A 23,847-nucleotide genomic window follows, 5' to 3' on the forward strand; every position below is an offset into this window, starting at 1 on the left:
GGTGATTATAATGACCATTAGGCAAGCTTTGCGATGATGATGATGATTCTGCTGAAACTGATGATACTTATTATTCGACTGCTGATGATAATAATGATGGTGATCCAGCTGTTCCTTCTGCCGATAATTCAGCTGCTGCTTCTGTTGCTGATGATGACTATGATCATCATTTAGCTGCTGCGACCACTTCTGCTGCTGCTGATGGGTATCAGCTACAGCTGCTGATTGATCATCGTCATTTATCTGCTCATATTGCTTGATGCTAATTATTATTATTAATCGGCATCTTCATCAGCAGCCGCTGCTCATGATGATGATGACGATGACGACGGTTTTTCATCTGTTTTGAAATACGTTCTTGGGGGTGGGTGGGGGAGGGGGTTGATCGTCATAGGAGAAGGGCCGCTAGGATTCGGGGATTCGCTGGAGAGGTTTCCTGCCCCTCGCCGCTGTCCATGGTGGGGAGTGTGGCCGCTCCCGCAGAAGAGCGCGCGCCCCCTGATTAAAGCCGTGAATCAAGCGCGGACTTCACCCTCCCTTCCCTCCTCTCCCTTGCGTCTATTAACGAGGCCGCGACTGACGAAACGCAATAAAAACACCAACATCACCCGCCCGCCCGCCTGGCCTCAATTGGACGCGTGTTTTATACTCGCGACAAGGGCGAGCAGCCAGGCCAGCCGCCACTGTTTTAATCCCACCAAACAATACATTAATAAATTACAACGATATAAAAAAATGTCGTTACCAGGTAAGGCCCCACTGAGCTATGTAGCTCTTTTTCGGAAGCGACTTGGCCACAAATGATAGCTCAACGAAGTGGTTTATCATCATCATCATCACGTGGACATTGATAGCAGTCGTATACTCTGAACGCGTGATGTTGATTCTAAATGTGGAGGGGAAAACCAGAGGACCCGGAGAAAAATCCACGCGACCACGGGGAGAGACACACGCAAACTCCAAATATACAGCAGGAGTCGGAGTCGAACGCACGACCTCCTGCATACCAGGTGAGGTAGTTAACATCTCGCCACCGTGGCGCCCAATAATGACACACACGCTGGCTTGCGCAGAGACAACACAAAACGACCATGACGGTGCTACAGTTGTTGTGCGGGTGTCAAAGTCCCCCGGATCCTATCGCTTCCATTATCCGGAGCTTCATGACTATGGGTCCCATCCTGCAAGAGTCGTCAGAGATTTAAGAAATAAATACAATGTCGTTTAACTAAATGGGCGAATCACTAATAAGTAGATTTATTTGGTGGAGTCTTCCGGTGGCCATAGATAAATGGGTCGACAACCAAAAAAAACGATGAGATCATTTTTGTTTGCGAATTCTGTAACAAAACCCAAAAACCCCCATCAATATTTTAAGAGCCGCAATGCGATGCGAATAACGACACCACGAAGCAGCAGTCCTTGGAGAGCCGCACGCGGCTTCGGAGCCGCAGGTTGCCGAGCCCTGCCCCTACATGACGAAGGGGGCTGGACAGTCAGGGCGTGCAACAGTGAAAAAATTATGATTTAAATTCATAAAACGCCCTTAAGCAATCGTTTTCAGGGCGCTATGCACGGAAAGACGGAGATTAGTTAACAACAATCAAGTAGAGAAGAAGTGAGAAAGACGGTTGAAAATAAGTAAAGAGAGGAAGCCATTTTAAACAGACACGTTTTTAGTGTTAATTATATGGTGAGACATCAGTAAGCATGCCAACGGTTGGACCAAGGTTGGCACGTGGTTGGGTCAACGTTGGACCAACGTTGATTCAACGTGGTTGAACCAACATTGGCACGTGGTTGGTTGAACGCTGGCACGTGGTTGAACCAACATTGGCACGTGGTTGGACCAACGTTGGACGAACGTTGGATCAACTATAGACCAACGTTGGACGAACGTTGGATCAACTATAGACCAACGTTGGACCAACGTTGATCAAAGTTGGCACGTGGTTGGACCAACTTTGGTCCAACAACATTCTAAATTGACTGGGATTGCGTTGGCAGTTGGTGCACAAACACACATAATAGCAAAACACATCAACACATGTTTTGTAAATAACACCGTGGCCTTAAAGGGGGGAAATGTATATATATATATACGGAGTGCTTCAAAAAAATGTTAATACTTCTGAGAATTTGCAACAATTCCACAAGAAATGTGCCTCCAGGTTCTGGAGACCACCTGGCATGTGTTGACAATGATGGTGAACAAGTGGAGACTCTGACTTTTTGAAGTTATTAACATATATTTGTGATCATGTTACGGTGTATTATACGTTATTTCCCCTTTAAAACGATAGCTCCATGTAAGTGTTCATTTTTTTGAAGCACCCTGCATATGAGGCTACATCGATGTGCTCTGAAGAAGGGCCATTGCCCGGAACGTCACCTCCCAGTAAACATGTCAGCATTGAGCCAACGTTGGCATATGGTTGGAAACCGTTGGATCAACGTTGGTTCAACGTCCCTTTGATTAATTATCATTATTGGACCATTCTTTTTTTAAGGCAGTGTTAGTGACGATTGCGTTGAGTATTTGCTCCACGTACACTCATGACTGGCCTCCCATTTCCCGTCCTCAAGTCCCACTGGTTGTTAATTTGACATCCATTGGCACTAAACTTTACACACAACAACAACAAAAAAATCGACGTTTACCGCTGCGTGGCGGTGACGTCACCGCATTGCTTGTGCCAGGCTAGGTGCACCCTGAGGCTACCGTGAAGTGTGGAAGGATCGTCGGCAAGTTTTCAGAGGACAGACCCAGGTGCCATGGGTTGGCAGATGCACCAGCTGTGCTCCACACTGTGGCAACTTGCTGCGTTTTAGCCGCCCAGCAACTCCACTCGTTGTTGTGAGCGTAGTTCCTCTTCCCTCCGAAGTTGTTGGAGGGCGACTGATTCCAACTGCCCAGCAGCAGCGTCCTTCACGAGCCTCCTGCGCAGAGGCCCATCTTGACACCGCTGGTACCGGCCACTCAGCACAATCAGCCGCCCAATCAACCCATTTAGCCCATTTAGCCCCCCTCTATCTGGCCAAACAGAAGCTGCTTGGGCATGCAGTGACTTGGCATATAAACCCACACAACAACAAGACGGAGGATCCCCTGTGTGGCCTTAACAAACCGTAGGGGGCAATTGCTGTTTGCGAGCACCTATGAAGTCTGGAACGCTACACGAGGGGGTCGTGGGTGGCCAGCACCACGTCCGACCGCTTGTGTCTCTCTAGTGGCGATGTTTCCACACTACACCGGGTACTCATTTGAGGCTGAGTCGACTCTGGTGTTGGCCGTGAGCGGGAATCGAACTCGGTTCGCCAGGTTCGTAGCGCAGCGCGCTAACCGCTGCACCACCGCTCCCCATGAACCGACACAGCATCACGGAGAATACTTGTTGATGGCTCGTGTTGGCACATCAGGTGTTCTAGACAGAGGCATGCAGCGTGAAATGATTACCTGGGTAATGGAGCGTTAAGAATTATCTCGATGTTTGTTTGTTTTAGAGGTGAATCTTCTCAGCAGAGGGATTTTCTCTCACGTTTTTTGCACTCAGCTTGAAGTTAATGTTGCAAAACTACGTTGATCGCTGGGTCTGGCTGATTGAAGTTATCATCGCTTGCCTGTTTTAGTGTGTTAGAAGTAAAAACTAATTTCAGGTTATTCATTTTAGCTTAGTATGCAGTCCGTGTACTTTTAACATTCACTTCTCAGATGTATCTTCCTGGAACTGTGATTTGGGCCCAGGGATGCATTGGTAAGTGGCTCGTGCCTTGCTCTCATTAGAACAAATCTTCCCACAAGGCAATGTGTCAGAAACATTTGAAGATTTCACATCTAATATACATTTGTTTATTTATGAGTAAATACTTTGTGATCATTGAAAGATTTGTCTGTCAGTCAATATCTGATAATGATGTAAATTCACATGTCAATATTTTTTTTTTAATTAAATTTTCATCAAGGCTTTTGGTGTAAACATGGGCAGTCTCCAACTCCTAATATCCACTCTGTCTCTCTGACCTCTATAATTACGGGCCATTGCCCGAAACGTCGTCTATTATATATATTTTTATTATATTAAGGCCACAGTATTATTGATGAATGTGTTGAGTTCATTTTTTTTTAAATAGCAATGGTTTTCACAAAATTCCGAATTTTGTTTTACGATGGAGAAGTTTTATTCATATTATTACATTTGTTTTGTCAACATAAAGAAATGTATTTTGTGAGAACGTGGATAATTTTTTTGCTGAGGGTTTTCCCCCTCAAAGTTTGAAAGTTTTCCGATAAATCTGTATATACTGTATTTTCACGAAATTTAGATTTCGCTAAATATTAATATTGATATTCTCACAAAATCCAAATTTCACTCTTGTGGATTACATTTTTTTACTTCATTCAATCTTCATTCATTGATTCACAGTGACCCACAGACTCACACAGTGACCCAGACTCACACATAGAACAATAGACTCACACAGAGACTACAAATTGATCCATTAGCTGACAAAAAAAACCCCATATAGGCTTCCATTGAGGTGGTGATTGTAGGTATTGTATATTTTATATACGAAATGTGGATATATTTTTGCTAAACATGTTTACATTGCAGGAAGTGTTAAATGGGCACGTTATTTCATAAAACGTGGATATTGTTTTACACTAAATCTTGAATTTAGACCCGAGTTAACGTTTACATAACTTCTTACTGAAACTTAAAAAAATGTATTTAATCGATCAACTGCTTCTTCACAAATGTTTACAACTTCCACACCATTACGTTCCGATTTCAATACAGTAAGTAACTACATAATACAGGTTATTTTTCTGGTTAGATCGCGTAAATATAAATGTGGTTAAACCCGCCACCACCCGACACAGCCAATTCGTGAGCTGCGTCACGTAAAGATTCAGAACTCTGGCTGCCGCCTGATGATGCCGGTTGTAATTACTGGCGAAACGTCGTTCTCAGATTGTTAATGTTGTTGATTTGCTCTCCGACACACCGGTGTGCTGTACAAGTGACGAATTGGCCACGTTCTGTTTACGTGACAACCCTCACTAGTTGGCTGTGTCGGGTGGTGGCGGGTTTAACGACACATTCATATATTTACGAGATCTAACCCAAAAAAACCTGTACTATGGATGGTATTGGTTGCGAAAGCCTAGTACCGTGTTAAACAGGAACTGCAAAAACCTATCCAGTTTTATGACAAAATTATAAGTTTGACCCTTTTTGGCAATAAAACAAATAGATGTTCAAACACCAAATATTGAATGTTTGAACATCTTAATGTCTGTTATTTTTTTCTAATAAATGTTCAAACGTCAACTATTTGGCGTTTGAACATCTTAACACCTGTTTTATTACCAAGAAATGGTAAAACCATTTTTTGTCATACTTTGACACTGGCATTAAAAAGGTCCCATTTGTTGTTTTTTATATTTTTTATTGCCACTAAAAATCTCCATGGCAACCATCCTGTCCCGGAAGTACAAATCCGCCATCACCGACCCCCTTGACGTCACATCCGCCACTCCCTCCACCCACCCCGGCCCTTCCCGCCAGGGCCCCGCTCTATCCTAGCGCCAAGCTCCAGCCACCTCGGGCCCCGCTGCCACCATCCGTCGGCATCATGAAGCTCGCGAGGTTCGAATCGTCTTCGCGATGGCCCAGCAAACTCGCGTGGCCCATCTCGTCCCTTCGCCTCCTTCCATTCGGAGTTGAAAGTGGACCTCGCGGGGTTTTTGCTTGTTTTTGTTCGAAGGCGCCACGGCCCCGCGCTTTTGTTTCCCCGGTGTTTGGAGTCGCCAAAACGAGCGGGATTCTACGCTGAGGGGGGGTTCAATTGTTAATTACCCAGCGTCGCTCATGTCGCTGCTGCTAGTGGTAACTAAGTCGCTAATTAGTGTTGTGCTTAGCAGGTTAATTGGCAGTGGATGCTGGTTTAGTGACGGTCTTGGAGATCGATACCGGGGGAGGATTCCATTCATTCGCGCGGCGGTTTGATTTTGACTATCAACCGCGCGTTGACGAGCGAACAGTGACGTCTCGTCAATTAGCAGCAGGTTGTGCTTTTTTATTATAAAATCCGTGCATATAACGGGTGCTCGACGTCAATTTATCAGGCAGTCGTCTGTCGCGTTGCGCCGTCGCTGGAAGACTTAGGCCCTGGATTTGACTATTTTACGAGCGCTGTGTTTAACTCGAGTCTGGGGTTGCGTTTAACTTCCTCGGGAGGTTTGCTGCTTCACTTTGTCCAATTTTATATCTGAGCTAAGAGTCCACGAGCCATCGGTGGAGAGGCTCGTTAGTTCGAGCTGTGGTGTAGCTACGTGTGCGATTAGCGAACTTTGCCAGCGTGATGTCAACTTAACTCTGCTAAGAGCCACGAGTTAACTCTTTGGGTGCACGAGAGTTGAAATATCAATGAGAGTTTAAAAAAACAAGTCACGTATAGCCCTTGATCAGTCCACTGGTGATTGAAGGCCTCACCACGCGTCTATTTGTAATTGCAGGCGGGACATAGGTCAGTGTCATCGATGCATTGTAATAAGACCTGGTATATAGTTGACTCCTGGCTGTAAGTTAACTAATGTACGGGCCTTTCATCATTAATCCACTTCTGGATGAGCGCCTCCAAACGTGTGCGTTGATGATCGTATCTGGGCTAGAACTAAGGGCCGCTCGTTGTAAGTGAACTGAATGTGGGCCACTGTTACTAGAAGCCACGTGCGTTCGCTGTGCTTGTAATTAGATATGGGGGTCAGTGCCGAGGCCTGACGCACTCGCTCGATGTTGTGAATGTTTGTTTATGTTCAGGGCCGGCAAATAGCCGTGCGCACCCACCTGTCTGAATGCCTCAAAAGTTCATGGACGTTGGTCGATACAATTGCAAATTAACTTTCACGTGCACAATTGTAAAAGCTGCGCACTCGGCGGTTAACGTTAGTTGTTGTTGACGGGTGATCCGATTGCGATGCGAAAAAAACCCGAGGTGGTATTCCTTCTCACTGATTTGTAGGCAGAACGAGTGAAATCGTGACGAGCCGTGCGTTACCTACCCCCGATTCCACCTTAACTGCATGTGTTGCTGTGACACTTTGGTATATGGTGTATTGGTGCGGTGTTACATGTCGTTGTGGTTATGTTGGCATGATATTGTGTGCGAATGTGATGTGCTGTAGCGTTGTGTGGCATACTGATGTGTGTGCTAGATTGTTGGTGATATGTGACATTTTACTGGTGGCTGTTCGGATATTGTTATGTGCTCATCATAGATGCTGGCGTGTTGTGGAATACTGATCTGGTATATTGCTCATGCACGCTATATGGGGCCATCCATTTAGTACGTACGCAAGGGTTCACACTCATACAGCCACTTCGCGCGCCGATCACTTTGTTACGGCTCTGCGATCACCCATTAACATGCTAATCTCTCATAAACATGCTTCTGTTCACCTGGCAGCCCTTTGATTGGTGGAAAACCAACCACCGTCGGGTTGGCTGCCCACCACTTACATTGTCATTGGCTGCTGACATTTGGGCTACACCCATTTCAAACCCTTATAAACAATTTGCCTTGGAAGCTAACCCCCCTTTTCCTGAAGACGACCGCTTGTGTTGCGATAGAAACGTCGTAGTTTTTTTATTTGTTGTTATTTTCATTAAACCTTTCTACGTGACTTTACCGAAAGACTCAAGAATACGTACGCAAAAATCTGTCAACTTGACCCCTCCCCCCCTCCCTGTACGCACGTGTACTTTTTACACCCCCCCCCACCTGCGTACGTACGCCTGACACCCCCCCCCCACATCCTATAGAACGGCCGATAATTCACGCAGAAACGATCAAGGGTGCATAATATTAACTTGTTTAAGCAAACATTGCCCACCGCCGGCTGCATTAAAAATTAAGTTGCGTAAGTTTTAAAAGTTTCCTAGTGTCCGCAAGGTTCCAAACGTCGACTGAATCCAGTCGAACAGTTAGGTGATGTCAGGCTGAATCACAGCAGCGTTAGCTGCAGTCTGCTGGGCCGCCGTCTTGTCTGACAGCTGAAGAAACTGAACTGTGGCTCATTTGAAGGCCAATGTAGGTAAATTATTATCGAGGCTTCACACCCCCCCTCGTTTCCTATGCGTACCTACATTGTCAGTAGACCCCCCATACGCAAGCGTATGCATTTGGGTTAACCCCCCCTCCATACGTACGTACTAATTGGATGGCCTCTATTGTGCTGGTTTGGTGATATATATAACCGCTATTTATTTTATTTTACTCGGCAAAGCCCACTGAGCTTATTAGCTGTTTTTCAGTAGGGACCTAGCCACAAAGGATAGCTTGATGAAGTGGCTTGTGGAAATGAATAGCAGCCAAATATTTAAATCGTATATCATATTGGGTTTTTGGGTTAAATCGCGTAACTACCGCCACAGCCAATTAGTAAGGTTTGTCACGTAAACAAAAAGTGCCAATTCGTTACTCGTACAGCACACCGGTGTGTTGGAGAGCAAATCCACGCCATTTACAATCTGAGTACGACATTTCGACAGTAATTAGAACTAGCTTCATCAGGCGAAAGCCAGATTTGTGGAGAAATCCTCCGGTTTAACGACACATTTATAGTTACACCATCTAACCCAAAAAAAACTATTATGGATGATATTGGTCGCAAGCCTCCATGTTATGAAATTGTATGGTTCTAAATGTGGAGGAAAAAAACCTGTGGACGTGGAGAAAGATCCACGCAACCACGAGGAGGCAGAGAGAGAACATGCAAACTCCAAATATACAAGCGTCAGGGTCGAGATGGAACCCACGACTTGTATATCCAGGCGAGGGGGATAACATCTCGCCACGTGTTGGGAAGGGCTGGTAGTGGTAAGATCTGTCGGCGTGATGTGATGTGCCGCTGTGGTGTGGGTCTGACGAGGTTTGCAATGTCACCCGCAGGTTCCTCATGAAGCTGAGCCACGAGACGGTGACCATTGAGCTGAAGAACGGTACCCAGGTGCATGGCACGGTCACAGGCGAGTAATAATAATGCTTTATAAAACCACAAAGTAGTGAAACGAGAGTTGTTAAATTTCGATTTAAAGCTTTCGTGACTGCAGGGATTCATATTCTTGGTTCTTTCGGTAAAGTCACGTAGAAGGGAAATAATAAAAATAAAACAATAAAATTCTCACGACGTTTCGATTGCAACACAAGCAATCATCATCAGGTGTGAAAACCACAGCAAGAAAATGTTCTTGCTGTATTTACTTTATTATTTCCCTTCTACGTGACTTTACCGAAAGAACCAAGAATATGAGAGTTGTTTATTTTGGTATTTTAGTGTTATTGATAATCACATGCAAAAAAATCTATTATCAGGTTAACCAACTAGCATGGTGAAATATTGTCAAATAAGCCCCATGACCAATAACAGCGTGGTAAAGCCTTCATCCAGCAATGGATTGACAAAGGAACTGTACATTTTTTAAACATACATCTTATATATAATGGGTTGTCACGTGACTAAATGGCATTCAAACGCACCATGTATTCACACAGCCCTGACAGAAACGCTGAGCATATTTATATTATAAGAGAGAGGCTGTTGGATAGAGGAAACCGGTGAATGTCAATTAATGAAAACCAGTTGTGGATTTACTCTTCAACACAACAGTGTGATGTCCATGTAACGAATTGGCATGTTCTGTTAACTTTACAATCCTTACTAATTGGCGGGTTTAACAACACATTTATATTTACGCGATCCAACCCAAAAAAACTTCTTATGGATGATATTGGTCGCAAAAGCCTACTACATGATAAACTGAATGCCTGCACTTGGTTATTCTCCCGCTCAGCCACTCGGTGCACAAAGCGGTTGTTACGAACGCTAAATATTTAATACGATATAAAAAATTAGACCCTTTATGCCAAAAGTGTTGGCTAGGGCATTTAAATTCACTAAGATTCTTATCACGATGCATCCACTGTGTGTATGTGTAAGAATTAATAATTTTCCATGAATGCAGTTTATGTATTCAATTGTTTTCCTTGGACTAGCCAAACAAGACAATACAAACTGGAGAAAAAAAACTGGATTTATTTTGTTTTAATAAATCATGATGCATCCTGAAGAAATGTGGACAATTTACATTAACAGTTGGAGGTAGATGAGTGACTTGGGAAAGGGCATGTTTAATATCATGAAAAAACGGAGATATGTTTGCTTGAAAAAAGTTGGGTGAGAAAGTAGGAGGAAGAAAGGGGAAGAATGGCTTAGACCACAGCGCAGCTGTGTTGGACGTGGAGTGATAATTCGTTGTGCAGAAGTGAAAGGTTGTGTGATATGGGGAATGCAGTGATGGCAGAAAGTGAGAGGCCATGGGGGTGCATTTGAGCGATGCCACAGACTGTTGGATAAGATAGAGACACAATGTTGTTGAGAAACAGGTGACGGACGATTCTGCAGAATAGTATTGGCATCGGTGCGACATTGCTTCTGTGAATGTTGAGTCAGGAACCCTGGACATTTGGCGATCAGGAGCACACCCACCCTGCTACGCTTATATTTTTCACAAAAAAAGTGATGCATCTTGATGTAGTCCACTAGTCATTTCCAAGGTCAGCCACACTTTAGTCACGGTTATAAAGGATCTCAATATTGCTTCAGAATTTTGCACTTTTATGAAAGTGGCAGCCAGTTTTGACATTTACTGTCCATATCCGACTGCGGGAAAGTCCTCTTGTAAACTTTGGGATTTACACACGGGCAAGTTTTCTTACCTCTGCACTGTTTATCGTCATGGAGGCTCGTGATATTAACTGCTGTGCGTAAACAAAATATGTGGCCGGTGTACGGTCTAACATACAGCCATTTGCGATTGCGTGACTGGAATATAAAAACACAGTGAGTGCAACATTCTTTGGATGGTGCTAATATTTAATATCATCTGAAGTGGTGCTTTCGGGTAGTTGAGTGCTCCGCGTATTAAGACGTCGATACTTTTTTTATTTGAACCTCTGACATTTTATTTACGTAATTGGATTCCGTGCACGTGTAAATGAAAGAGTGAATTTGCGTGTTTTATTCGCTGCTTTTATGAAATTTGGCACTTGAAAATAAGTTATTTTGAATCATTTATTGTCCGCTGCCTTCGCTTGTAAATTTTCATTTCTACATTTTTAAAGTTGCGGTGCTCGTGTAATTATTAATAGGGCATCGTGAGACGAGACGAACCAAAGTACTCTCCCGGCGACCTTGCAAAAAAGTAAAGACGTGCACGGTTTCTAAATAACAATATACTTTCTCTGGCCCCGTGTGCCCATACTGTGTGCCATTACACATGACCCCCAGGAAAGCCTGCTCCCTTGAGGCGGCTGAGGGCTATAATGGCCAGACAGGCAACCTGAGTCAAACACTACTCGTGTTCTGGGTTCGAATCCAGTTTTCAACTGCCGATGATGATATGCAGGGACAGATATGTGAAATGAGGAGGTCTCTAATATCTGCTTAATTATTTTGTTTCTTACATTCTCCACGGCAGTGTTAATGATTATTTTACGTTGTGTGATTAAACCAACTTCTCACTTGAGACAAGCCCGGTAACCAATGACTATCATTTATTTGTTATTTCTTTTGACCTTATTCTGGATCTACACAAGATCTGAGGACCAACCATTTGGGGTTGGTCCTCGGATAAAACATGCACCACCTTGTACGGATAAGAAACCTACAGGATAAGAGACCGATTGAAGGGATTTCAGAAGTAGGTCACCCTTCGTTGATGCTACACTGCAGTCGGCGAGTGTTCCAAATGGAAATTTCTTAGACTAATGACCTGACAATGGTGGCACAATTGAAATATAATTGGGGCAAAGAAGACGAAATGAAATATTAAACGCGCTGAACCGAGAACGTGCTGCAGGGAGATGGTAAAAAAGAAGCAAGCACCAGTTATTTTGTAAATCTGCGCATTAATTCCTTTCCCCGCCATGCACACCACCGTAAGCTAACGTCCGCGCGACATTTGCTACGCCCGCGCGCCGTGACGCACGCCCACCCCCACCTCCCTGCGCAAGCAGCGACAGGCAAGGGGCCCTGCAGTCGGCGCCTCGCGATAACAGGCGAGCGCCATCGGCCGCAGGCTTAGCCCTGCACCGGCTGTGAAATAACAACCTTGGCCGTGACACCTGGCGGATTAAGTTGGCCTTTTGTTTTCACACAGCCGTGTCTGGAAAGAGGTTTTCAATACCGCTTGCTTCTTTGAAGCGGCGGAACCACATTAATCATCAGTCGGCACGTCTGTTGTAATGTGGGACATCTCTCCGCCCTCTCGCGTGAAAGGCCACGGCGAATTCCTGTCCTTTTCCGTCGTCGCCGCTGCCACTGCGCTTGCCACGTCCTCCTTTGTGGGCGGGGGGGGGGGAGATTTGCGAGAATTTTCCTCGCGTCTTCAGAAAAAATTCAATCAAGGATTTTCAGCCGGTTTCTATCTGTGGTGCGAATGAGGCTGTTTCGTGTGTGATCAGCTGTTTTCTGCTGATGGGCCTTGAAGCTGTCTTTTGGACCCGCTGTGCATCTTTCGCCGGCTTTTATGAGCCGCGTCTGGGAATTGCTGTTCATCAGATTCTTTGGATTCAGCAGAAATGCCAAACGCTCGAGAGCCCAACAAAGGCGTCCCCAACCAGGCAAAATGGAACTCACGACACAGCACAGTTTTTTTTAAGCATCTCCCCCATTTATTCCCCCCCCCCCCCCCCCCTGCGCCCCCCCGCCCCCACTCACACTTGCCGCCCGCCTGCGTACACGGCACTCGCTGCGAATGGGAATGTGACTCGTTAATTGCCGAGTAAAAGTGACGGAGAGGCTTAAATGTGCATTAATTACGTGCGAGCGTTCATAAACGCCCCGCAATGATTGAAATCTTTTACGGCCCCCGCGCCCCCTGAAAAAAAATCGCAATTGCGCAATGAGGCGGCGGATAAGTGACACGCTCCTTATTTTAATTGCCTCCTGGCTCTGCAGAGCTTGTCGCACCGTGCGGAGGCCACGTGGCCAGCAGCCATGTGTTCTTACAGGCTTTTTAACTCTGAGCTATTGAACCGTAGAGAAAAGATGTCGCTCTCCCCGGGCAACTCCATAAACAATGAACTGAGAGAGGCGTGCGTGCGCACACGTGGCTGGCGGTGAAGCAGCGTTAACCTTTTGCGAGAGCGGCGTTGGCACACGGAAATATTCGACGCACCACCCCTCCAGTTCCCCCCCTCCCAATTACGAACAGGCGCACGTTTTGAATGGAGCGGTGGCGCGGTACCTCGCGCACTGCGCTATGAGCCAGGCAGCTTGGGTTCGTTTCACAGTCATGCCTAACGTCATTGGCGAATGATATCTGAACTTTTTCCTGGGCCCCAACCGCTTGAGAAAGGGCTGTGGGAATAGTTTGCATGTTTTGACCGTCTCGCAGTGGCATATGACCACTTAGCTAAACGCGAGTGTTCACAGTTAATCATACACGACATTCAGGATTTGTGAAGCATCGCTAAACAAACTATACTACCAGATAAGGCCCACTAAGCTTTATAGCTCTTTCAGGGGTGACCTGGCCACAAATGACGGCTCAACAAAGTGGCTTATGTGGAAATTTATAGCAGGAAAATACTCTCAACGCAAGTTTCTCAATTTGGAGGGGAAAAACTGGAGGACCGGGGGAAAAATCCACCGATCACAGGGAGGACATGCAAACTCCGATTATACCACGCGTCCTGTTTGGGATCGAACCCAAGACCTGCATACCAGGCGAGGTAGTTAACATCTCACCACTGCAGCATCCCAGAATATGACCGCATCTCAAAATGTTGTACACTAAGGAGGACGCATAATGAGGTCGTGGGGAAGAGGCGGCTTTTAACATTATTTTATTTCGAAGGCGGAGAATCTAAGAGATTGGGGAGGTAACAGGGATTGGCATACTTCATCGTGACTGGGAAGGTTGGGATGCCACGGGTGTTTGTGAATTGCTGTAAGAGTGACAGTATCCTGTCTCATGTTCGTTGGCTACATTGTGAGAATTGCAAGATGTGCAAGATGGGCTGCATTGCAGTTAAGTAGCATTGATTTTCACGCCTGTCTGTAGCCGGAGCATGGACTACAGATTTAGGGGTGGAGCGACGCATGGATTTTTTTTATTTGTCTCCTTAAGCTCGCAGTTTTACACGCATCGCACAACAATCGACTGCTGCACACGCCCGATGTTTGCTAAACGTGTGGCATGTACGTACACCTGTACAGAGCGCAAATTGAATTGAAACATTCGGTAATACCGTTGTATTGGCAGTATTGCAACAAGCACAGGTATAAAACAAAAACTCGAGCACATTTGTTGATAACACTTTGTGGCCTTAAAATAATAAGAGGTGATATTTTGGGCAATGACCCTTTTTCACAATTCAAATTAAGATTGCTCTTGCAGTGCATGGGACGCGTACGTTTACACACACACGGCATCTTAATTTTGATCGGTCCTGTGAGATGTTGAGCAATCATCGAGCGCGTGCAGTGGCATAACTTCATTTGTGTTTGTACGACAAAATGAACAAAGATGGAAAATCATGCCGTGCTGTGTCACGCACGGTCAGGCGTTAATTCCTCGCCGATTGCTGTCCCAGTAACCCATAGACTGGGGTAGACGGGTCATTATTAGCCTCGGCTATAGCGAGAGGAGGTTAATACTGGCCCTGGTGTGCCAGGTGCGGGAAAAAAATGTTTGGGTCGCTGATGGACTGGAGTAGGTGGCACGCAACTAGTAGTCAAAGCCACAGCGAGAGAAGATGTACTGGATGCCGTATACCGGGTGCGAAAATATGGTCTGCATCGCCGACCCAGACAGATCTGGCTGAAATTAAGCCACGTTTCATGAGGACTTGCCGTTTGAGAAACACAGCCTCAACTCCGTCCCCGTGTGCACGTGTGTACGTGTGTGTGCATGCGCCCGTGGGGAGCAGTAGTGTAGCAGTCGTGTTGGGGCTTGCGTGCTGCGCTACAAACCTGGGGACCCGAGCTCAATACCCGCTGACGGACAGCATCTGAACCGGTCCTGGGCCTCCCCTAGGTCGACTCGGTCTCAAGTGCCCAGTGCCGTGTGTAAATATTGCAACTGGGAGACGAAGGCGGCCGGGGGTGGTGCTGACCACCTACCCCCTCGTGTGCCATGCCGGCCTTCATAGTTGCATTTTGTTAAGGCTACATGGGGGAATCTTTGTCTTTGTGCGTGCGGTTGCAGGCGTGGACATCAGCATGAACACGCACCTGAAGGCCGTCAAGCTGACGGTGAAGAACCGCGAGCCGGTGACCCTGGACTCGCTGAGCATCCGCGGCAACAACATCCGCTACTACATCTTGCCCGACAGCCTGCCGCTCGACACGCTGCTCGTCGACGACGGCCCCAAGGCGAAGGCGCGCAAGAGGGAAGCTGGTACGACTTGCACGGCGACTTGCCTCGCGGTTAGCACGGTTGGCGGCTACGTATGGCGCCAAAGAAGTTCACTGTACACACGTACATCATAGACTCGCACAGAGACCCATGGACTCGCACTGAGACCCATGGACTCACACAGAGATCCATAAACTCTAGCAGAGACCCATAGTTTGTTGTCCTTCCCCTGCACTTCTGATTAGCATGGTTGGTGGCTACGTACAGTGCGAAAGAAGTTCTACATACATATGTACATACCTACTCGAAAGGCATATTGCTTCCAAATGTGGAGGGAAAAACCGGAGGTACCCGGAAAAAAAATCCACGCAACCACAGGGAGCACATGCACATACAACAGGTGTCAGGGTTGGGATCGAACCCATGATCTCCCGTATACCAGGCGAGGTAGTTAACATCTTGCCTCGAAGCAACCATGGCTCACGACGCGGTGCGGAAACGGCGGGACGGGACGTGTTTACGTCTCTCCCTCTCCGCGTGATCGCGTGGATTTATGTCCGAGTCTTCCCGTTTTTCCCTCCACATTTATAATCAACATGCGTTTAGAGAGTTTATGCTGCTATAAAGTTCCACGTAAAAATAATTGCTATTTAGCTCGGTGGGCCTTACCTGGTAAAATGAAAATACAGTATTTTCCCGTTATTCGCGAGGGTCACGTTCCGGAGAATATCATATTTCACGGCTAATGATATGGGCCTACGAATAGCTCTTAAATACATGTAAATTAACTCCTCTTTATCTCATCACTTTATCTCATCACTTTCACGTAACACTTTCATGCATCACTTTCACGCATCACTTTCTCTTGATGCAGTAGTCGTGGTATAGAGTTACAGATGCGATTCGCGGATAGCCAACATCACGGATGGCAAGTCCCCGCGATTGACGACGAGGGAATACGGTGCTTCAGTCTCTTTATGTTTTTTGAAAACGGTTAAAAAGCACGGGCCCAAAAAACCTTAAGCTGTCAGCAAAAAACGGCGTTACCATTGACGTTGCAATCGACAGAGGATTGTAACGTGTTCCTTGCATTGAACGAGGTTGTTATCAGAGCTTTGGGGGGGGGGATATGAGAGGAGGGAATTCCAGATTGGTGCAGTGTGAGAGGGAAGGAGCAGAAAGAAAGTGACTCTGGTGAGGGTATTGTTGTCATCTGCAGTCTTGAGAGCGGTAGATCCCGAGTCTTCACCATGGGTGGAGAGGAATCGATGACTACAGTTGATGGGAATGGTAAACACGGCGGTAGTGAGAGGAGTGGACCACAGCAGTGGGGTGGTGGTGGGGGTGGGAGGACAACAAGGGCAGGTATATACCAAAAATATGTTTGATTTAATTAACAGTATGTAGTGTATCCGTACTGTGTAGGTTTTTTTTTATTGAATAGCAGAGACAGTCGTAGAGACAGACAGTATGAGAGGAGGGTCTTGAGCCTCGGTTTGCAGCAAGGGCAGTCGGTGAGCAGTCCGCAGGGTCAGAGGGATGGAGGGAGGCATCGTGGACTGCTGCCAGCGGACAGGAAGCCGCATACGGGCACTCGTATACTGCCTCTCACCAAGGTCGTGAACAGGAGGTATTGATGTATGGGTACTAGCATTGGGCGTTAACGTGCGGGCACCAGTGCACGGACACATGCCCACTGGCACGATCTCGGAGGCTCTCCTACTCATCGGTACCAACTCATGGCCTCCGGCGGATGCCATCTCTCGCGATCCTGCGACGCAACGACTTCCACCCGGCCCCTGGCGCACTCACTTGCCGATTCTACTGCTCCCGTCTGCAGATTACCGCAATGTAAATGACCGCTTGCCACTTCAGACCACGCAGCTTGTGCAGGGCTGGCGCGTTTCGGTGGGGGGGTGGGGGGCTTGGGCACAAACTAGAGAGCATCCCCCACTGGGAACTCTTAAAGATGACCTTAAAGACTCGGCAGGCGAGAATTTAGCGGTGAAGCCTAGGGAATAGCAGGGCTTGGCAAACGTGGCACGTGCGCTTCAATCAATGGGCAGACCTGGCGCTCTCTTGCCCTTCCTGCCTGTGCACGTCTTGCTGCCCTGCCTCCTTTAACCGCTGCGTGTTGTCGTGTGGGTGTGTATCATGTGTCATGCGGTTGTCTGTGTGTGTGTGCTTGCCGGTGATTTTTGTCTTTGTTGCGCGCACCCTCGCGCCCGTATGTTGGTTTGGGTTCCGCGTGCACGCGGCTATTTTAATCTGCTGTTTATTTCGTGTCTTTGTGGTTGTATCTATTTGCACACACGTTTGTGTGTCCCTATTTGTGTATGTGTGCCATATGTTTGCTTATCTCTACGGTTGTGTGTACATGTGTCCTTGTTTATGCGTGTGTGTGTGTGTATGCGTGTGTGTGTGTGTATGTAGGGAGTGGGAGTGTAGTGGTTGGCGCGCTGCGCTACGAACCCGGTAACCCGGGTTCGATTCGCGCTCACGGCCAACATGAGTAACGATTATCTGAACTTGTCCTGGGCCTCCCCTAGGTCGACTCGGCCTCAAATTAGTACCTAGTGCGACGTGTAAAAACATCGCCACTAGGGAGACAAAGGCAGCCAGGTGTGGTGCTGGCCACCCACCCCCTCGTGTGCCATGTCGGCCTTCATAGGTGCGAGCTAACAGCATTTGCCCCAACAGTCTGTTACAGGCTATATAGAGGATATTTGTCTTTGTGTATGTGTGCACATGTGCGGCCATGCATTTGCTCTAATGTGTCCTTGTGTGCACAAGTTTGCGTGCGCCTCTCAACCTGTTTCTAACCAATTTCGTTTGCCGATCTGCCTGCCTGCGCGTGCGTGTGTTTTCGCGTGTGCAGCCGTCGGCCGCGGCCGGGGTCGGGGTCGAGGCCGAGGTCGGGGCGGCAGGGGAAGGGGCCGCGGGGGGCCGCGCCGGTGAGCTCACCGCGACCGCCTGCGCCAGTGAGCTCACCGCGACGGCCTGCGTCGTTCCCCACCGCCGGATGATCCTCGCCGAACTCCGCCGGTCCGCGAGCCCACGCTCCGGACTGCGACCGCCCGCACCGGCGTGCGCTCAACGATACCCAGCGGCATCGGTGGTGGGAATTACGCAAGGGCTTCGGTGTGGGATTTGGCCGGCGTGTGTAAACGTGTGCGCGCGAGTCGAAACGGTGTTTTTCCTGGGGGGGGGGGGGGGGGTTGCAGCTCGGCTGAACAATGATGACGAGCCGTATAATGTTTTTCTTTATTAGCGTTGACGAAAACGGACAGGTCTTCTCCCCAAAGTGAATCTTTTCTTTCTTAATCTCGTGTTACTTGAAAGGATGGGGAGGGGGGCGGGGGGACGGAGTTGAAGCCTCGCTTGTTTAAGGCGCTGATAACGTTTCACGAATCAATCGGTCCGTTGCGCTTGTGAATATTAGCTGGCAAATGTATTGCTCCCATCTGATAGAGTTACTGCTCTGAAGGAGCCTCTGTGCGAGTGTCTTGCTGGACCTTCGCCTTTGGAATTTTAATGGTGAATTGCAAGAGAGAGAAATAATCAACCGTTGGCTTGGTGTGGGTTTTTTTGTCAGTGGCTTTTTCGGAGTGTACCGGATAAGATTCCAGCAATGTTTTTTCACCTTCACTGTTTTGAAAAAGGAACTTGAAATAGCTCCAGAGGTTTTTTTTAACAAATACCGTTACGTGGGTTGAAAAGTGAAATAAGTTTTGTTTCTTGTTTGAAAATGCTACTTAGTAAAATGTTGAAATTGTGACACTTCTCCATTGAAATGCCAGTAGTGGTTAAAAATTCTAAATAAATCTCATTTTCTCACAACCCCATGCTGCCGAGCGTAGTGAAATCGCGTCGTCGGGCAAATTACATCGGGTGGGCATAAATGCAGAGTTGCATTTTGCTTTTATTCTTTTCACCCCTCGTTTCAAGGTCATCCCCGCCAACTCACCTGACGCACTGCGCCCTGTCGTTGCGAAGAAGATTGTGGCCTTTTCTCCTAATTGTCTGCAAACCCTCCAAAAAAAGCCAACTTAACACTCGTCTTGCGACTAGTGCACGTTTTTTTGCGTGGATTGTGCCACGCCGCATGTTGTTCGGCACGGTTGTCCGACGTTTCGCCCCCCCCCCCCCCAACCCGCTGGGAGGGGGAAGTCTGTACATGCGAGAAATTGCGCTGCTCAATTCAGTTTCTGAAGAACACTTCCGTGTTGGCCAGTCCAGCAACACGGGTACATCACAGCAGTGACATTCACAATTGTGTAGTAACACTGGCCCCTAAAGTATTTTCCTCATTAATTTACCACAAACTCTTGCGAACGCCCAGGAAACAGCCCAAGTAGAGGTATTCAAGATAAGCTGGTTTGTTTGCATCTTTAATCTTTTTCTTTTCCGATGATGTACACTTGTACATACATGTACATACTTGTATTTCATCAAAAGGAATCTGGAATAAAATATAAAATAACTGTTGGTATCGAGACTCCCACAAGGCCATGCGGGAGGGCGTGTGGCACAGTTTGGCGCCAGCTATCAAAGTGTGGTCGTGTCGCTACAGTTTTCTGCGGTGAGTACAATGTTTTTAAAAACAACGGTGCTACTCTGACTCTAGGATTTTTATCGCCGAGGCGCTCGCACGCTCCGACATTCCCAGGTGAGCGGGACCTCCACACCCTGCAATTTGCAGGTGTCTCGGAACGAGAAAGGGTTAACGGTTGCAAGTGAACATCTATCACGCCTGGACAACCAACCATCGTCAAACTAGCACCAGTCGCATCAACACTAGTCTAAATCGAAAACTCATTTCTTTAGAACTGATTTTTGTGTGTAGTTGCCCCCCCCCCCTCCACGCACCTCCCGATTTGCACGTCGCGAAAGAAGTTCTATATACATAAATACAATCGTAGTCACGTTCGCACCAATCAGCAGAACCGCCCAATCAGTCGCACCAGCAACGATCAGCGGTGGCCACCCACGCCTGGAAATCCAGCACTGGAGGCGAGGGTTGATGGATTGCACAAAATGTGAAATCCCCGTGGGCATCGAGATTCCCATACGCTGGCTTGACGGAAGACCCCGGGTACAGCAGTGTGTGTGTGTGTGGACTCGCCTGCCCCTTTTTGCGTGGGATAGTATGTTCCCTTGCACTTGTGAGTTTTTTTCCGGGTGCTCCGGTTTCTTGCCAGACGTACAAACATTCATTGGCTGAAAACATCGCGAATACATGAAGGACTGCAGATCTTTGTTGGCGCCTACTTTGTCTGCTGGCTGCTGCTTTCCGACTCGTTGCCTCGTCGACCGTGAGAGGCAATTTGCTTGAACGACGGTGCCATAAAAAGTGAAAGCATAAATCGCACCATCTGCCATCGCCGCACACGAGCAAATATAATCACGGCTGCATCAACAACACGAGCACCAAGTCACACCGGAACCAACCAAACACCAGTCCGGCCAGGATCTATCTGTGGATCCGACTCCCATCGAGGCATCTTCGCTCATGCGGGGAGGTGTACGCAGTTCCGACACGTCTATCAAAGCGGTTTCTCCGATATCCCCATCTGTGTGGACATCCCAATTATCATGGGCACGTTCACTTAAAAAAAAGATCAATAATGTATCCGGTTAAGAGGTGCCTCATCGTGTATGGGGGGGGGGACCTAGGAGTGTGCTGTGTGTGTGTCGAGCCCCGCGGTCAGCGAGCGGCCGGGCACGAGTCCAATGTTGTGACGCCTTCTCTGATCCAGCTCTATACTTGGCCTCCGAGGTGGCGGTAACAGCGAGAGATTTGTGAATTTTTCCGTGCCAACCTTTGATGGCTCCTCGTGGTTTCCTGGGTCATCTCCAAGCAACTTAATATTTCACCTCGCACGGCGCACACGTTACATTATAAAATAAAAATGTGCCTAATACCCTGAAAACTTGAGTTTTGGGAGTCATGCATTCCTTAGTAATTAAAGGGCATTGTGTTTTTTGCGAAAATGTGCCCCCTTCCGCACGTGGCCTTTCTCTGGGTGCTCTCGGTTCCTTTTTACGTGGTATAAACAACTCGTTCATTGGCTGAGAACATCTTCAAATCAAACAGCCAATTCTGTCTGGACCCTCCTGATAAAAAGAGTCCCAACTTCAGCGTGGTTCTCTGGATAAATAGGCAGCTATAAATGTCCACGTGATAAGCCACTTTGTTGAGCTGTGGTTTGTGGCCATGCCGCTCGTCTAAACGAGATCAAGAGTGCAGTGGGGGCCTTACCTGGTAAAATAAAAATTATCTTGATTTGAAGCTTTCGTGACTGCAGGAATCCATACTCTGGTTCTTGCGGTTGAGTCACGGTTGGTTCAGCAGTTCCACCGCTGGATGATTTTTTTCTGCCTGAGGACGACCGCTTGTGATGCGATCGAAACGTCGTGATATGTTATTTTTTGTTTTATATAATTTTTCTACCTCCGTGACTTTACCGAAAGAACCAAAGAGTATCAAATAAAAATAGTTTATCCTTAAGTTAGCACGTAAGTCAGTAGATGTGGAACTTCTGGCATAATTACTGTATAACAACATTTTTTTTGTTCTGGGTAGTAAGTGTTATTTCCTAATTGCTTATGCCTCAAAAGTACAGAAAATGGCTATTATTCCCCACAAACTTTGCTTTTGTGACTAGAACAGTGATATTTTTAAATGTACCTATTTTCAATGAGAAAACGCGGTGTACATTTGTGTCATTCTTTCACATAAAGTCCTGGTCACAAAAGCAAAGTTTGCCAGCAATAATAGCCATTTTCTGTACTTTTGAGGCATAAGCAATTATAAAATAACACTTACTACCCAGGAACAAAAATCGTGTTACATAGTGAATATAATTCAACGATATAAAGAGAATATGCAGAGAGAGAGAAAGAGATTATGGAGCTGCATGAGTTTAAATAAAGGAACTCGAGATGGGGAAGAGAAGTTGGGGATTATAATTTTGGACCTAGCATGCTCGAGTGAGGTGGTAAGAGAAATCGGAAGATTAAGAAAACGACTGTTTTATTTTAGCAGGTAATGCCCACTGAGCTCTCGCTCTTTTTTCAGAAGCGACCTGGCCACAAATGACAGCTCAACGAAGCGGCTTGTCACGTGAACATTTATCGCAGCCAAATACTCTGAAACGCACGTTTCTAAATGTGGCGGGGGGGGGGGGGGTAACTGGAGGACGTGGAGAAAAATCCACGCGACCACGGGGGGAGAGAGAGAGAGACACACGACGACTCAATAAAATATACAGCAGGCGTCAGGGTCGGCAACGATGCCACGAACTCCTGTATACCAGGCGAGGCAGTTAACATCTTGCCACCGAGATGGTAGAGACGGTGTGGATGGAATGCCAGCAAGAGAGGATCGACGGCTGTTTGAAGGGGGAAGAAGTGATTCGCCCAATGCTAGAATGTGTACACAAAGGGAGGGATGCACTGGAGGTTGACAGAAAGTAATTCATGATAACCGCGTAACAGGTGATTGCGAGGGCTCTGCAAAGAACCGTCAGCCCGATACCGCTCGCGAAAGTACTCGTGCCGAGCGTTTTGACTGAAAGAACCGAGGTTGTTTTTTTATTGTTAGCGAATGGGCACATTAGGGGGAGATGGATCGGTATTGCGGGAGCGGATGCGGGAACGAAAAGGGGGGAAGATTGAGAATGATGAGAGCGACGAGCGGAATGAAGTGCGGCGCACGGCCCCGTGGTCGTGGATTGGGGAAAAAGAAAAGCGTTTTAATTTCGTTTGAATTGGGCGCACGAACAAAAAAAACCAACACCAAATTGTTCCCCGAGGAACGTCGCGGCAATTTATTTGTTGCTCATGATAGAGGTTGTTTTGGGTTATGATCGCGTAAACATATAAATGTGTCGTTAAAACCCTCCACCACCCGACACAGCCAACTAGTAAGGGTTGTCACGTAAACAGAACGTGGCCAATTCGTCATTAGTACAGCACCACGGGTGTGTTGGAGAGCCAAGCCACAGCATTTACAATCTGAGTACGACGTTTCGCCAGTAATTACAACCAGCTTCATCAGGGTGGTGGCGGGTTTTAACGACACATTTATATATTCACAGCGATCTAACCCAAAAAAACGTGTGTTATGGATGATATTGGTCGCGAAAGCCCTACCACGTGTTGTTTGTTGTTATTGTTTGTTGTTGTTGTTGGCGAGACGGAGACTTATCGAGCCGCTGCGCATCGGGGCCGACGGCTGCAGCCGGTGGCGGATGGGAGTCCCCGATGCGGCAGTCGTCGGGGGATTGAGCGTCTTGGCATTTGATTCGCAACCCCGCTGCATTTTCACGATACAAGGGTTTTTGGTTGGATCGCGTAAGTATAAATGTGTCGTGACCCTCCACCACCCGACACAGCCAGTAAGGTTTGTCACGTG

At 47.2% G+C, this 23,847-nt stretch overlaps 1 protein-coding gene across 3 annotated transcripts; it reads left to right on the forward strand.

The window, feature by feature from the left end:
* Window positions 1-637: 637 nt before the first annotated feature.
* SNRPD1 (small nuclear ribonucleoprotein D1 polypeptide) lies at window positions 638-19,268 on the forward strand. 3 transcript variants are annotated; one of them, XM_061548393.1, is made up of 4 exons: window positions 638-1,010; window positions 8,956-9,032; window positions 15,279-15,470; window positions 18,307-19,268. In XM_061548393.1, the coding sequence occupies exons 2-4, from the start codon at window positions 8,963-8,965 to the stop codon at window positions 18,384-18,386; spliced, it is 342 nt and encodes a 113-aa protein (XP_061404377.1). In that variant the 5' UTR covers window positions 638-1,010; window positions 8,956-8,962; the 3' UTR covers window positions 18,387-19,268. The 3 variants fall into 3 exon arrangements, with proteins under 3 accessions (XP_061404377.1, XP_061404375.1, XP_061404376.1); XM_061548391.1 differs by lacking the exon at window positions 638-1,010 and adding an exon at window positions 3,167-3,322; XM_061548392.1 differs by lacking the exon at window positions 638-1,010 and adding an exon at window positions 5,494-5,651.
* The last annotated feature ends 4,579 nt before the right edge of the window (window positions 19,269-23,847 follow it).

The sequence above is a fragment of the Lethenteron reissneri genome, chromosome 9, assembly GCF_015708825.2.
Source record: "Lethenteron reissneri isolate LAM-NWPU_2019-01 chromosome 9, ASM1570882v1, whole genome shotgun sequence".
NCBI lineage: Eukaryota > Metazoa > Chordata > Hyperoartia > Petromyzontiformes > Petromyzontidae > Lethenteron > Lethenteron reissneri.